Source organism: Bos indicus x Bos taurus, chromosome 14 (assembly GCF_003369695.1).
Source record: "Bos indicus x Bos taurus breed Angus x Brahman F1 hybrid chromosome 14, Bos_hybrid_MaternalHap_v2.0, whole genome shotgun sequence".
NCBI classification, from domain to species: Eukaryota; Metazoa; Chordata; class Mammalia; order Artiodactyla; family Bovidae; genus Bos; species Bos indicus x Bos taurus.
Window position 1 is genome coordinate 8100423 of NC_040089.1, and position 16621 is coordinate 8117043.

The window sequence follows — 16621 nt, forward strand, 5'->3', positions numbered from 1 at the left end:
CGTCATTATTACCACCATCACCATCAGCATCACTGTCATCATTACCACCACCATCAGCACCATCAGCAGCATCACCATTATCATTACTGCCACCAGCAGCACCAGCAGCACCATCACCATCATCATTACCGCCATCAGCAGCACCATCAGCACCATCAGCATCATCATTACCACCACCAGCAGCAGCACCATCACTGTCATCATTACCGCCACCAGCAGCACCATCAGCAGCATCACCATTATCATTACTGCCACCAGCAGCACCAGCAGCACCATCACCATCATCATTACCACCACCATCAGCACCATCGGCATCATCACCATCATCATTACCACCAGCAGCAGCACCATCGACATCATCACCATCATCATTACCACCACCAGCAGCACCATCAGGACCATCAGCATCATCACTGTCATTATTACCACCATCACCAGCAGCATCACCATCATCATTACCACCACCATCAGCACCATCAGCAGCATCACCATTATCATTACCGCCACCAGCAGCACCAGCAGCACCATCGGCATCATCACCATCGTCATCATATTTTCTTCTCCTATCTGATAACCCAGAAGTCTTCCTTGACTCCCTATACATGTACTGAGAAGCTGGCCAGGACTTGGAACCCTCGCGATCTTCCGAAGATCAGCTCAGCAGTGAACCCAGCCAGTTCAGGGTTGGAAGATGCAAATCTCAAACCATCATCATCCTAATAACTGCCATCATGTTACCATCGCCATCAGCAGCAGCACCATCAGCATCACCATCATCATTATCACCATCAGCAACACCATCAGCACCATCAGCATCATCATTACCGCCACCAGCAGCAGCACCAATTGCTCTGCCCCTCTTCTTGCCCACCTGGTACTGAGCCTGGGGTCTTGATAAACCTCTGATCACTCGTTCGGATTGGCGCGTTTGTCTGCAGCCAGTGCTTCCACTCAAGACGGGATGCCCCTCCCCTGCTGTTTGGAAGGAGGGTCACTTCCTACTCCCCCGTGGCTGTGGTGGGTCTTCGTGTGCTTTACCTCTCTTTCACTCTTTAATCATGCCAAGAGGGTTAGTACCCAAGAAGCAAGTACTAATGTTATGCCTTTTTTATAGATGAGGAACTAGCTCAGAGAGGCTAGGTTACTCATCTGAGGATGCACAGCTTGGAAGGAGGGGAGCTCAGTATTTCCGCCTCCCCACTATAACCTTTCTATGTACTCTTGTGCCTTTTCAGGCCAACTCAGTCTAGTCAAACATAATGTGAGTTCCAGATGGAACTGTATATTTTCCAGCAGTCATACCAAAAAGCAAAGGTGAAATTTATTTTAATAATATACTTCATTTGGCCCAATATATTAACAGTATTATCATTATTATCAACATTATTATCAGTATTATCAACATGGTATCAATAGAAAAAATCATCATGAGAATTTTGCAGTCTTATATTCACACTGTGGATTTTACTCTTACAGCTCAGTTGGGGCCAGCCACATTTCAGGGGCTCAAGGACCTCATGTGGAAGTGGCTACTGGCTGGACGATGTAATGAGCCTGATCTAGACTGTCATGAGCCCGCCTTGTAGCTGTGTGGTTTTCAAGTGAGTTGATGTATGTAGATGCTTGGGATTGGGTGCCTAGAACACAGTGAGTGCTGGGTCAGTGTAAGCTCTCGTCATCATTCATGTTTCTGAGACATGGGAGGTGTTGAATGACTGACCGACGCACTGAAGCCCTGCCCCAAACATCCGCAGTTGCAGGGTTCTCTTGAGAGCATTCTTAGCCTGCTTTACTTCCCGGGTTGCGGTTGGCATCCTTCCCGTCTCCTCCCCGGATCCCACCCTGGGCCATGGCTGGCTCACCTCCCCGCCCCCACATGTAACCTACGGGGTGTGTAGCAGCCCCTCCCCACGTTCAGAGAGATGGCAAAGGTTCCTGAGAGGAATTCCAGGGTTTCTGTTTGTACAGACAGCCTCCTGGCGTTTGGCTGCTTTGCTGGCATGGGGCAGGGGCCTTTCCTGAAACCTGGGGAGGGGAGGGGAGGGGAGGGGAGTCTGCAGATGGCCTGGGGGTGCTGCTCAGCCTGAGGTCAGGATCTGGTCTCCCACGGAGCCCTGTTCTCATGCCCAGTCCAGAGAGCGAGCCCTGGCCAAGGGCCGTGCCCAGGTGGAAAGTGTCTGTCCCAGCCATGCTCTTGCCAGCATCCTGGGCCAGGGTCCAGCAGGAGGGGCTCAGAGCCGGGAGCAGAGCATCCAAATTGCCGGAAGGGGCTCTGGGCAGGGAGCTGGTGGGTGTGGGGCCTGGGGTGGGGTTTGAAATGCTAGCTCAGGTCCCTGCTATAGACGGGGGATATAAAGAAGGCATCTCGCTGATGCTCCTGTAATCTTTTAGAAGGGAATGTGCCACTTATCCGGAGCCACATTATCCTGTAGTCGATTCCAGAGGCTGAGAGTGGGTTTGTGTTTCACACCCAGCTCAAGCATCCTCACGCCATGGGGATCTATACCTTCAGACAAGCCACAGTCACTTACACACATGCACACACACACGCACACACACACACATGCACTTGTACCCCTGTGCACACCCACACACATTTCTATGGGAGAAGAGACATGAGTCTCAGCCTTACACAGACTATCAGAGACCTCACATGTGCCCCAGAATTTATTAGCACAGCATTTGTGTTCAATCCCTGGGTCGGGAAGATCTCCTGGAGAAGGAAATGGCAACCCACTCCAGTCTTCTTGCCTGGAAAATCCCATGGATGGAGGAACCTGGTAGGCTATAGGTTCCATGGGGTCGCAGAGTCAGACATGACTGAGCAACTTCACTTTCTTTGTGTACTGGTCATGTGCCACTGATACACTTTCCTCGATCAGCTCTGTGTTCACTCCTCGGCCCCAGGGAGCTTGTGAGGGGCTCGGGTTGTCAGCCCCGATTAACAAGAGAAGACGCGGAGGTCCAAGTGGTTAAGGGACCAGCCAGTGGAGGACCTGTACCCAGCCTCGCTCTCCTGGACGGCATCACCCCTGTTGCCTCTCGTTCCCATGGAGAGGCTGTTCCTTGCCTCTCCAGCCTAATAGGCTCGGTAGGGGTGGGGACCCTGTGCTTCTCACGTCTGCACAAGGACACGGGCCAGGGAGGCAGGAGGCTGCCCTGCTGAGAGCTGACCTAGGTTCAAATGTCAGTCCCACTGATTGCTAGCTGTGTGACCTTGGGCAAGTTACTGAACCTCTCTGAGCTTGAGTTTTTAATCTACAAAGAGGGATGATTATATCTGCTTAACAGTGTTGCTATGAGAATTTAGGAGATGCTTAATAAAGACTCATAAGAGAGTAGACTGGAAACATATAACTACCATACAAAACAGATAGCCAGTGGGGATTTGCTGTATGACTCAGGGAACTCAAACTGGGGCTCTATGACAACCTAGAGGGGTGGAATGGGGTGGGAGGTGGGAGGGAGGTTCAAGACGGAGGGGAGATGTGTATACCAATGGCTGATTCATGTTGATGTACAGCAGAAACCAACACAATATTGTAAAGCAATTATCCTCAAATTAAAGATAATTAAATTTTTAAAAATATCATTTGGATGAACTGAGGAAGGTCTTATGTATATAAATAGATAGCATTTGATGCAGCAACGCCCCCCACCCCCAACAATGTAGGCCGTTTCTCTTAGCACATGGGAAGTCCTCGATACATGTAGAAGGGGGAATAAAAAAAGCAAAGAGATGGAGTGAAACAAGGCCTGCCTGTGGATCACCTTTATCATATGTTACATTCCCGAACATACTTGGCTGTGTTTCTGAGCTCTCCGCCCTGTCCAGCTCCTGGATTTATCTCTTCCTGTGCTGGCTTCTTCCTCCTTCAATTACAGAACTTTGATAATGTTTTACTCTCTGATGCGAAGCTTCCTTGGCAGTTCTCACTGACTTTTTTCTTCCATATAAACATTTATCATCATTTTTTTTTTCCTTTAAACACCCCCAGGACCCTGAGTGGACTCACAGTGCCCTTATATGTGAGCTTGGGGAAGATGAGCATGGCTGGAACCTGGCTCTAAAGCAAAGTGCAGGTTGACAGTATGCGTCTCCCAGCCCTCGCTGGGGGCATTAAGGCTCTGTCTGGGGAGCTCCTGAATCACACAGCAGTGTTAGGGGATTACCGTGGGTCCCCAGAGAAGGTCCCGGTCAGGAGGAGAGGAGAGGTACCCCGTCTCCTCTCGGAAGCCTTCCCTCAATCCTGCTGTTGGATTCCCAGCTCCTGTGCTGCACGTCCCCTCAGCTGAGCCTGTGGACCTGCAGCCCCTCTTTCCCAGGGGAGAAAGTACCTCCCTTCTGAGGAGGTGCTCGGTGTTCCCATGTACTTGGACACCCCTCCCCACAACATCTCTCTCTCCTCCTCCTCACTCAGACCTCGCTACCATACCCCTCTCACCTCTTCTCCATCCACCCCCTGTCCTCCCAGACACAGCAGCTCTGAAATAAAGGCTGCTCACCTCCTGGTTGCTTGGGTCTGCAGGAAAGAGTGGCATTTGGCAAAAAAAATCTTCCACTTACTGATGGTAAGACCCTGGGCAAGTCCCCAGCTTGCACTTGTCTCTATTTCTTTCATTCATAAAATGGGATTAATATCCTTTTTATTTGGTTCAGCACCAATTAGTAGGCGAGAGCCACACAAGGCAGGAAGGATTCAACAGCGAGTCACCAGCTCTACCTGCCCACATCATGCACTCTACCGTGCTTGGAGGAACACCCATCTCCCAGCGCCTATGAGCAACTGGCCCATGGTCAGCTCTGAGCCTCAGATCTGGTTGAATCAGAACCTGTGTCTTTGAGCCCACAGGCAAGTAGCTTACCCCCTCCAGCCTCAGTTTCCTCATCTGGAAATGGGGCACATCAAATCCCAAGAAAGCTGTCTGTGGGAGTGGGTAATGAACTCCCTCCCGCCGTCCTCCACCAGCCTCTTGGCCTCACTCCTGGCAGCAGGCCCTGGCCCGGGCCGTGGGCTCTTGGATTCAGAAGCTCTTTGCAGCTGCCCACCTCCTGCCCGCCCTGTGCCTGCTCCCCGCCCCGAGCCCGCTGCCTGGCTCCGTGCTGCCACGTGTCTCGCTCCCTGGCTTCTCGGAGGTGCAGACCTTCCTCCCTTCCCCTCGGTGTGCCCCAGGATGGAGGTGGGAGACACAGAACGCTCCAGGTCCCCCTGAACCAGCGGATATCTTCTATAGGACCCAAACGTGCATGCTTCATAAACTGTAGAGAGCTGTGCAAGCCCAAGGCGGTTGTGGTTGGAGAATCCTCACGAGTCCTGTGGCACAAGTGAGCGCTTTTGTTGAAAGCTGGCCTTTTCCTTCCAACTTTCCTTGGTCTTTTCCACCCCCTCTTGTAGTATCTCCAACACTTGGAGACTCATTTTCCAAACCCAAAGGCTAGAAGTCTAACAACAATCTTCCTCACTTTACGCTGCTCAGAGAGAGTGAGTGACTAGCCCGAGGTCACACAGCGAGTCTGGGCAGACCTCTGCTTGGAGTCCAGGCCCCCTGACTACCATTTCCTCCAAGTACCCCCTTTCTACTGCATTTCAGGTGGGAAATAAAGGGCATAGAAGTCCTGTTTGGTTTGATTCCCGAGGTACTGGCCGTGATCCCCGTCCTGCCAGGACCAGCTGTCCCCAGCAGCCCGACTCCTCACCCTGGGGCTCACCCTGGCTCCTCAGCGGACACTTCCCTGCCCGCCCCCCAACATTGCAGCCCTTCTCATCCCGCCCACCCGCACAGCAGGGCCGGTGGGGACAGTGCCCCTCGGGGCAGGACTCACCGTGGCCAAGGTGCTGCCCGCTGCTGCTGCTGCTGCCACTGCCACCAGCGTCCAGGGCAGTAACCACCTCATGCCTGGAGGTCGGTGGCCAAGGCATCTACGGAGTAGCCCAGAGGATCCCGCCACTTCTCGGGGGAGTTGGACCGAGACTGACCTGGCCCATCAGAAGTGCCAGATACGCCTCTTCCCGCAGCCCTCGGGGGGTTTTGTTAAAGCAAGATCTGACGTCAGGGTTAAGGACAAACCCTGCATTTTCCTCTGAAAAACTTTTCCTGTCTCTTTCTTTTTTTTTTCTTTCTTCCCTCTGTCCCCACCTCCAACCCAAGCTTGGCCAGCCTCCCCGGCTCTGACAGCTCTTAAAGGGAAAGTTACAGGGCTGTGATTTCACACCGGGGGTGGTAAAACCTCACAGAAGGAACCGGGGTCATCCTCCCTGGGCATTTCTCAAAGGTGGGGAGGGGGAGCCAGTGGAGGGTACCAGGTGGAGGCGGAGATCCAGTTTCAGGGCCTGGCTCTGGCAGGGGCTTTGAAAGCACTCCCAGTGGAGAAAATCAACTCCCTCCCATTCCCTCCGGCTGCTCCTACTTCTGGTTTGCATTTGTCATCTTTCACTCCTCTCTCTCTCTGGCTGCAAGAAAAGAGGATGGCTTTAGTCCACTGATCTCGAAATGGTAGGAATTCACAAATGAGCTCAGAACTGGAGCCCATGATACCATCATTACCCCCTCTACAAATTAAAGCCCTGGTTTCAATTTGTGGGCATTCCCTCCCCTGCTCTTAGCCTGAAGTCTTGGGTACTGGCGGGCTACAGTTCATGGGGTCGCAAAGGGTCAGACATGACTGAGCGACTAACACACACACACCCTTGGGTACTGGGGCTGTGTCCTGCACCTGGGTGCTTGTTGTCCCTGGTGGGTTCGGGGTGCCTGGCCTTTATGCTCTGCAGCACACTTGCCACACCGGTAAGGGGGTCTCCTTTGGAGCCTGGTCTGCCCTCGTCCAGCCCCCTCACCCACACAGGGACCTTAGCCACAGATTCATGTTGGTTGGTTACTGACCACCCTTCTCAGAGCCACCAGAGCGAACCTTGGCGAACAGAACTAAGGCGATGGCATTCTCCCGGTCCCAGCCTCCCTAAGCCTGCCCATTGACTTAGCATGGAATTCCCAGTCCTGGCATGGCCTCTGGGCCAGCTGCCTCCCTGACCTCTTTTTTTCTCTTGCCTCTCCCACCTCTGCACTGCACTCAGCCTCGGTGGACCCCGTGCTGCTCGTCTCACTCCCCAGCAAACTCCCATCCCTGCACCTCAGTGGAAGCCCTCTCCCCTGCGGTTTTCATAACACTCACGCCATGTCTTCCCTTTCCCTGTAACTTAAACAAGGGGATGCTGAACCACGTGTGGCTGCTTGGAAGCGGTAGCAGGTTTGTGTCTGTGGAGGGAGTTTATGACCATGTCTATGGTCATAAGGTAAGAAGTGGCTCTGATGATTTCTCCATTCACTGACCTAAGGGTGGGCCTCTTTATCCGATTCTGGCCAATGAAACAGAAAGAGAAATTTGTGGGGTACTCCTAGAAAGGATTTCATTTCTCAGGAGGTGGAACAAACTTCTCTACCCATTGTTTTTTCCCAAGTTCAAAGGTGATGGCTGGAGTTGCAGCAACCATTTTGTGCATACAAGGCACAAGCTGGAGGATGAAAAGATAACGTGCTGAGGACAGTAGGAGAGAAAGAGGGAGAGAGCCTGGGTCCTTGGAACCAAAGCTGGACCTTCAGACTTCCCATGTATGGATTAGAGATTAAGAGTAATTTGTTCCTTGAGCCAGATGCATCCTAACTAACATATGGGATTCATGGAAATCATGTATATAACGTGGCAGTAAAGATATCTGTCACATAGAAACTATCCAATAAGTGTCAGTTCTCATTTTGTTCTCATGAACATACCTGATGCTCTTAGAAATGAATTCTCTGAGGCAAGCACTGCACAAAAGTGTGATTAAAGGAGTCACCACAAGGTGGATGGTATTACCGTTCTATGCTATGAGGAAGGGGAAATGGGAACTCAGAGACGCCAGGCCCTAAATTAGTGGCAGGCGGGAGGTTGGAGCCAAAGTCTTTGAACCCTGACAACAACCGAACACTTCCAAGCGGGCTTGACCTGCCAAAATCCCTCAGTGTTCTGTACTAAGATGAAGCTGAACCCAGAGAACGCCAGAGTGGCCTTCAGGAAATCCGATTGCAACAAGCATTTGTAACAGATAGACCGACTCATAAGGCTTCCCTGGCTGCTCAGATGGTAAAGTGTCCACCTGCAATGCAGGAGACTTGGGTTCGATCCCTGGGTTGGGAACATCCCCTGGAGAAGGAAATGACAACCCACTCCAGTATTCTTGCCTGGAGAATCCCACAGACAGTCCATGGGGTTTCAAAAAGTCGAACACAACTGAGCGACTAATACTTTCACCCCAAATCGTGATGGAAATACTGGCCCCTTGTGCCTGCTGGTGAGGCCAGGACAGTTCAGCTGGCCCCACTGGCGGCTGCCATTCTTCAATGCCAAGGAAACCTGGAGTGAGGTGACATGGTGTCCCGGGCAGGGCAGCAGGTTAGGAGGAGAAACACCTGGGGCACCACCACAGCTCTGCGGCTCGCTGGTGAGCCTTGGACAGCCAGCATCTCTCTGTGCTTCAGTTTGCCTGCTTGAAGGAAGAGGATCATATTAGTGCCTACCCAAGTGATCACTAGGACGCCAGAAGCAGACAACTCAGTGCATCCCAGCATTTGTGGATGGAGGAGCCGGGATGGGCCACAGCCCAGGCTGATTGAGCGGTGGCCTTATGTCCATTCTGTGTCAGGGGTTAGGCGTCTTGGCAGACCTCATGATGCAGCCCAGGGTCAGGGTGTGTGGGGTCTGTCAGCCTTGGTGAGTGGGGGTCCAGGGTTAGGCATTTCCTGCTTGTGAGTTTGGAAATCTCTAAGTGACTAGCCGGTGGTGCCAGAAATAGTAGCTGCATTTATGGAGCATCTATCGTGTTCCTGCAGACCTTTGCCATCTCATCGAATCCTTGTCTCAGGATTCTTATGCCCATATTACAGATGAGAAAATGGAGGCATAGAAAGACAAGATTACTTCCTCCAGTCATCAGGCTTCTGCATGGCAAAATTGTCATCAGAACTTAGACCTCTGTGCTGTGCTTAGTTTCTCAGCCGTGTCTGACTCTTTGTGACCCCATGGGCTGTCTGCCAGGCTCCTCTGTCCATGGGGATTCTCCAGGCAAGAATACTGGAGTGGGTTGCCACGCCCTCCTTCAGGGGATCTTCCCAACCCAGGGATCGAACCTAGGTCTCCCACATTACAGGCAGATTCTTTACTGTCTGAGCTACCAAGGAAGCCCAGACCTGTGTGGCCCCAAACAATTTTACTTTCAGTAGACCAAGTTGCTTCATGGAGGGAACAAATAAGTGAATAAATGCAGGAAGCATGCAGTAGATGGATAGATGAGTGGGCAGGTGGGTGAATGACTGAATGTGTGGGAAGATGATTCTACTATTTGGAATAGTGTATTTACCAGGTCTCCCCAGAATGGGCTCCACATCTGTAGTCTTCCACAGCTCCCTTCTCTGCCCACTCCACCTGACTCCAGCTTCATCCCCCACCGGCTTCCTCCACTGCCCTGGCCCAGGCTTGTTTGTTTAGCTACTGACTGTCTCCCTCCTGGACAGTGAGGTCCACAGGTGAGGCCAGGTCCTTGTCTGTATGCTTCTCTGGGCTGCGGCCCGGCAACCCACAGAACTCAGCCCGTGTTAGAGGCAGACTTCAAGTGAAGGGTCAGAGCAGTGAAGGACACAGATGGATGAAGTGGTGACAGGATGGCTAGATTGAGGAAAGAAGGGAGGAAGGAAGGAAGGAAGACAAGCCTGGAGGGAAAGACCAATATATTCACTTGACTTTTGGCCACCTGATGCGAAGAAGTGACTCATTTGAAAAGACCCTGATGCTGGGCAAGATTGAAGGGGGAGGAGAAGGGGATGACAGAGGATCAGATAGTTGGATGGCATCACTAACTCGATGGACATGAGTTTGAGCAAGCTCCAGGAGTTGGTGTTGGACAAGGAAGCCTGGCTTGCTGCATTCCATGGGGTTGCAAAGAGTCAGACACAACTGAGCAACTGAACTGACTGGTTGGCTGACTGACTGACTCAGGCTAAACTCTGTTCCTTAAGTCCCTGGAGGAAAGTGTAGCCCATGGTAGGTCTTCAGAATCCATTTGTGGAAAGAGGAAGCTCAGGAGTGAAGGGGAGACAGGGCTGAGCTGTGTCTGGCGGGTCTAGTTGACAGCAGGAATGTGTTGGTGGGGCTGGATGAGGACCTGCACCTCCCAGGCGGAGGGCCCAGGGCCACCACATGGGGTTATTTACCTCCACTGTCTGTAATTCATTTCCTCCTGCATGGCACAGGGTTCATGGCCCACTGCCAAGGCCGCACAGGGCCCCTCTGAACCAGCATTTCCCTGCTCGCTCCCCTCATCCCTACATCTCACCCCTCTCCCCACCTCCTAACAGCAGGATCCCTGAGCAACGTGTATGTGCTGTGCTTAGTCCCTCAGTCGTGTCCAACTCTTGCGACCCCATAGACTGTAGCCTGCCAGGTTCCTCTGTCCATGGGATTCTCCAGGCAAGAAAACTGGAGTAGGCTGCCACTACCTTCTCCGGGGGATCTTTCCCTACCTAGGAATCAAACCCGGGTCTCCTGCATTGCAGGCAGACTCTACCTACTGAGCTACGAGGGAGGCCCCAGTGTGTATGTAAGGATCCCTATAAAGTATGGAGTGGCGGTCAACTTAATTATCGCACGTTGAGCACTAAGGATGGGCTAAGCTCTTTTCTGAGAACCTCACAGGTCTGTGCTCATCTCTTTCCCTCTACATGGAGGAAATCAAAGAGCTAAAGGGCCAGCCGGAGATGACCCAGCCGGTAAGCAGCAGAGACCAGATTCACGGTGGACAGTGGACCCGGGTGAGTTTGCCCCACAGGTAAAGGGCAGGATGCCCCAGGCCCATCCTCCCTCCATTCCCCGGGTCCGTTCCAGTTCTCCAACCTCTCCAGCTCCCTTTCCAGAGTGTGCTTTCCACCTGCTGCCCTGATTTCCCCAGCACTCAGCCTTCGGGTCCTGCCTCATCCCACCCTCCTAGCGAGGGGCCGTCTTGAGACCCTGACTCTCCACCTTCCAGGCCTGGTGGGGCCTTCTCTGGGACTCAGGCCTCACACAAGCCGGTACCATCACCATGTGGTTCAGTACCGCCGGCACAGGCCTGGGTCGGTCTCCTGTCCCTGTCACACATCTGCTGTGCGACCTTGGAGAAGCCCCTTCACCTTTCTGTGTGCTGACTTCCTCCTCCCTAAAACAGGGATGAAGGAGGTACTCATCCCTGTGAATTGCTCCCGGCACAGAGTAAGTGCTGTGGAAGGATGTATTAGACACGCTTAGCGCACAGTAGATGCTCAGTAAAACCCCTCGTCCATGATGACAAGGAGTAAATTCTTCCTTGGTCTTTGGACTGGGAGTGCTCGGGGCAGGGTCTGGACAGGGGCATTTCTGGGCCCTTATCCTGACCCGATACATGGCAGGCACTCAGGCCATGTGTGGAGGAGGACGGACTTCAGGAGGGGAGGACGGGGGACCACAGAGGGGGAGAGGGGGAGACTGCATCCCTGAGGAGGCCCTGCCTCCACGCCCGCCCCTCCCGGCCCAAGGTCCCTGCACCCAGCTGTGTGTGAGTTCTCCTTCAGTCTGAGCGCAGCTTCTCAGTGGTTCCTCCAACAGACCTCCCAGAGCCGCTGTAAATAAATTCCAAAGACGGGCTGGTGGAGGGGGCTTAAAAACAGAGGCCTGCTGAGAGCATTCTGACGCCAGACAGTAAGGCCTCCTTGACCAGAGCCAGATGCCCAGAGCATTCCAGCGACTCCCAGGGCCAGGCACCCAGAGGCCCCGGACCTGCTCACAGCTTATTTGTCTGTCATTTGTTTGTCCCTCGAATGTGCACGGCGCCCACCCAGAACGGGGGCACCGTGCCAGTTCCCGGGGCTATTCAGACGCACACCACACCTCCCACTCCCCGGCGGGGTGGCAGAGGTCTTGTGCTGAACCAAACCAGCTGCTTCAGAAAGCAAAGGTGGGGAGGGTGGCTGGTCAGCTCTGCCCCCTGGTCCCTGTGATGCTGGCTGGCTGGCGCATGTGGGGTTCTGCCTTTCTCCTGGGGCCCCGATGAAGGGTGACCCTGGGCTCCAGGTCTGCTTAGAGGCCAACACAGCAAGGTAACTGTCCCTCCTGCCCCAGCCTAAATAGCTAGGTTGGCTCTGGGCAGTCCCCAGCCAGCTCCCCTGAGGTTTCTCATTTCTGGAACCGTGGCTGACTTGGGCAGAAACTCACCTCTAGTGCCAGCCGTGGTTGCAGGTGGGGGCCCCTTGGGAAGGTGGACAAGGGCTTTGGGATCAGGCAGGCCCATGTCAAACACTCACTCTGTTACACATCAGTTGGGAGATCTTGGGGAAGCCACTTCACCTCTACAAGCCTCAGTTTTCCTATCTGGAAAATGGGGTGATGATAATAGCTATCCCCTACGGCTTTGATAGAGATGAAATTGGTTCTCAGAGTGTGGTAGATGAGGAATAAATTCTTAATATTCATCACAGACGCTCTTCCCACGTCCCCTGCCCGGGTCACCTGCGTCCCTCCCCTCCAGCTGTGAGTCTCCTGTCCCGAGGAGGTCTGAGGCTGAGACACAGCATCCTCTCTTCTTCTCTGTCCTGCCTCCTCCAGTAAACTCTCCCAGTCGTCCCAGTTTTTAGGGTGAGTGTTTCTGCTGGTCTCTTTGATGAAACTGATTGGGGGTGTGTGCAGAGGAGGAAAGAGAAATAAAACCAGCACCACCTCGGCCTCCCTGGCTCCCTCCCTCCCTGGCCTGAAGCCCCTGAAGCACCCCGGGGCTTCTTCCCTAAAGGGGAGGCAAGGTTAGGCCCTGGAGACCCCTTCGGGCTAGATGCAAACGTGTCCTGAACTCTTCCTCCTGGAGACCCCCTCCAGCCCCAGTCCTGCAAAACCTCTGGACGTCTCCAGGCTTCCGGCCTGCCCCACGGCTGTGCCTCAGATAGACAGGTGGTTATGCCCATTTTTCCTTGAAAGCAACTTATTAAAGTATAACATACAGGAAACCCCACAAGTCTTTTTAAACATTTTTTTAAATTTATTCACTTATTTTTGGCTGTGCTGGGCCTTTGTTGCAGTGAGGGCTTTTCCTCTAGTTGCGGCAAGCAGGGACTACTCTTCAGTACAAGGCAAGGGTCTTCACTGCAGTGTTTTCTCTGGCTGCGGAACACAGGCTCTAGGCCGCATGGACTGGGCGGTTGCAGCTCCCAGCCTCTAAAGCACAGGCTCAGTAGTTGTGGCACATGGGCCTAGTTGCTCCCTGGCACGTGGGATCTTCTCGGGCCAGGGGTCGAATCTGTGTCTCCTGCACTGACAGGCATATTCTTACCCTCTGAGCCAGCAGGGGAGTCCCCCTGCTCCCAAGTCTTGAGTGTGCAGACTGATCAGTTTGACACACAAGTTAGGCCCACACCCATGTACCCCGATCGGGGAAGGAAGGCTGCCTCACGGCCCCCTCCCCACTGATGCCACGTTTGTGAAGTCACGGTTATGGCTTCTAGCACCCTAGACTCACGTCTGTTCTGGGAGCCCCACGTGGAAGCATCCATGTCCTGCTCTTTTGCCTCTGGACTCTTTGGCACAGCACCTCATCTGGGGGAGTCATCATGGGATCCCTGCAGCAGGGGCTGCTTGGATCTGCAGGGTCGTGGGTTCTATCGTGGTGCTGCTGTCCAGCGGTGGGGTGCGGGGGCGAGGCCACAGACCCTGTCCTCTGCCATGGGGGACCCAGCAGGGACTCTGCCTCTATGTTCTGTTTTCACTGCTGGAGCTGGGCTCCAACTACAAGAATTCCTGGGCAGAAGCAAGGCTGTGGGCAATAGAGGGGCCACGGGGCCACAGGACACCCTTGTCAACTCCACCCCTGCTGGGAGACGGCCCTGTGTCAAGCATGCAGCAATCACTCAAGAGATGTTAGCTACAAAAGTAAAGCTTCCTTACAACAGGACAATGCCATCCATGGCGTGGGATCTTTGTGAGCACTAAATCAAAGAGAGTGCCTCTTTGTGCCTCCAGTTCCCAGGATAGGAGCTGACATGGGTGGCTCATACGTGCTGGGTTCTTGCCCAAGCCCTCCCCATGTTTGTTTGTTTGCTTTAAAAGACTTTAGTTTTTAGAAAGTTTTAGGGTTAAAATAAAACTGAGAGGAAGGTACAGAAATTTCCTATATACCTACTGTACTTACACATGCATAGCCTCCATTTTAAAGATCACTTACCAGAATGGTATTTGTTTTCTTTTTAAACCAAGAATGAACCAACATTCATGCATCATTATCACCCAGAGCCCATAGTTAGGGTCACTCTTGGAGTGGTGCTCTCAATGGTTTTGAATAAACATATAATGGTATGCACTGACCATCACAGTGTCGTGCAGAGTAGTTTTACTTCCCCCAAATCCTCTGAGCTCTGTTATTCACCCCCCCATCCTCCCTAGCCTCTGGAAACCCCTGACCTTTTTACTGTCTTCATAGTTTTTTTCTCTGAGAGTGCAACGTCATACAGTTACACTCTTACAGCGTATAGACTTTTCAGATTGACTTTTTTCACTTAGCCATATACACTTAAGTGTCTTCCTTGCTTTTAATGTCTTTTTATTAAAGTCCTTTCTTTTTTAGTGCTGAATAGTATTCCATTGGGAGGTTCATTTCCTTTTAGTGCTGAGTAACATTCCATAGGCTGGCTTCCCAGCTGGCACAGTGGTAAAGAATCTGCCTGCCAGTGCAGGAGATGCAAGAGACACAGGTTCAATCCCTGGGTCGGGAAGATCCCCTGGAGTAAGAAATGGCAACCAACTCTAGTATTCTTGCCTGGGAAATTCCATGAACACAGGAGTCTTCCAGGCTACGGTCCATGGGACTGCAAATGGTCTGACCCGACTGAGCGACTGAGCACACAGCATTCCACTGTCTGGATGCACCAGCTTATTTATCCACTCACCTACCAAAGGGCATCGTGGTTGCTTCCAAGTGTAGACAATTATGAATAAAGCTGCAATACACATCCAACTCAATGGACATGAGTTTGAGCAAACTCCAGGAGAAGATAGTAGAGGACAGGGAAGCCTGGAGTGCTGCAGTCCGTGGGGTCACGAAGCGTCAGACACGACTGAGCGACTGAACAACAACACATCTGTGGGCAGATTTCTGGGCGGCTATAAATTTGGGTGAATACCAAGCAGCACAATTGCTGGTTGCACATAAGACCATGTGCAGTGTTGTGAGAAACTGCCAAACCGTCTTCTGAAGTGTCCGCACCATTTGCATCCTTACCGGCAGCGCCTGGGAGTTCCTGTTGCTCCACACTCTCATCAGCATTTAGTGCTGCCAGTGTCCTGGACTGGGGCAGTTTCAGGAGGTGTGGACTAGCATCTCGTTGTTTTGATTCATCACTCAGAACCACTGGACAGGCAGGCGCTAACATCCTTCCCATTTGACTGAGGCAGAAACCTGTGTTCACAGAAGTAATGACCCAAAGACACATGGGCTTCCCTGGTGGCTCAGACGGTAAAGAATCTGCCTGCAACGCAGGAGACTTGGGTTCAATCCCTGGGTCCAGAATATCGCCTGGAGGCGGGCATGGCAACCCCCTCCAGTATTCTCTCCTGGAGAATCCCAATGAACAGAGGAGCCTAGTGGGCTACAGTCCATGAGGTCACAAGGAGTCAGACACTGAGCGACTAAGCATGAGCACAAGCATACGGGGTGGAGCCGTGGCTTAGACCCTGGGATGTCAGTGCCCCTGTCCAGGTTTATGACTCTCTAAGCGGGGAGGGGCTCTCAGGGCTCTTGAGCGCTCAGAGGAGGAAGAGCGTGGCCTGGAGGCCTGGGTGGGTTTGCTGGAAAAGCTGTGTTCCACTGGGTTGTGGAGGCTGCCCTGAGTTTGTGTTGGCAGCGGGTGGGAAGGAAGCCGGATTCCAGGCTGGGAAGCAGTGAGTGGCTTTGCTGTGGAAAGGAGCTTCATGTTACACTTGTCCTTGGCTCTGAGGCTTTCCAGAGCACTCGTGGAAAGAACGTTGGAGAAGCAGGTTTCAAGCCAGCCTGTGCCAGGAGACACCCCAGCCTCTGGGCCACGCTGGGGGAGCCGGTATGTCTTCATTCTTGAGGTCCTGGGGGTCTGACAAGCCTCAGATGCAGTCTAGTGTTGACCAGGAATTCTCAAAAGTACTTGTGCATGGGATTCACCTGGAAGTGTTTAAAATGTACAGATTCCCAAGACTGCAACCCAGAGGCTGTGAGTCAGTGTGTCTGAGAAGGGCTGCAAATTTGCTTTTAAACAAACACTTCCTGGAGAGTCTGAAGGAGGGCTTCCTTGGAGCCTGATTTGAAAAACAGAGCAAAGTAAATAAGCCTGAACTATGATGCAAGCTGGTCTGGACCTGATCCAAGCTCCTGCCCCACCAGAGGCTCTCAAGGATGCTAAAGTTCCCTCATCTATTCATGTCCCAAAGGCCTGGAGAAGGAGTAGCCTCTGGCCCCTCCCAAGGAAAATAACTCAAGATGAGCAAAATATTAAAAAAAAGAAAACAACCATTCCAGCAACCCAACATTCTTAAATCCATCATGGAAGACTAGGGAAATTCTGGCATTTC

General features: G+C 52.7%; 1 protein-coding gene across 2 annotated transcripts in view; it reads right to left on the reverse strand.

The window, feature by feature from the left end:
- Window positions 1-6289, reverse strand: part of CCN4 (cellular communication network factor 4) — a 32247-nt gene extending 25958 nt beyond the window's left edge. Inside the window, exon 1 of one of the 2 annotated variants that reach the window (XM_027560792.1) lies at window positions 5825-6289. In XM_027560792.1, coding sequence (XP_027416593.1) covers window positions 5825-5896 — 72 coding nt within the window. In that variant the 5' untranslated portion in view covers window positions 5897-6289. The remainder of the gene's footprint in view (window positions 1-5824) is intronic. The other variant, XM_027560793.1, reaches the window with a different exon arrangement.
- Between the last annotated feature and the right edge of the window lie 10332 nt (window positions 6290-16621).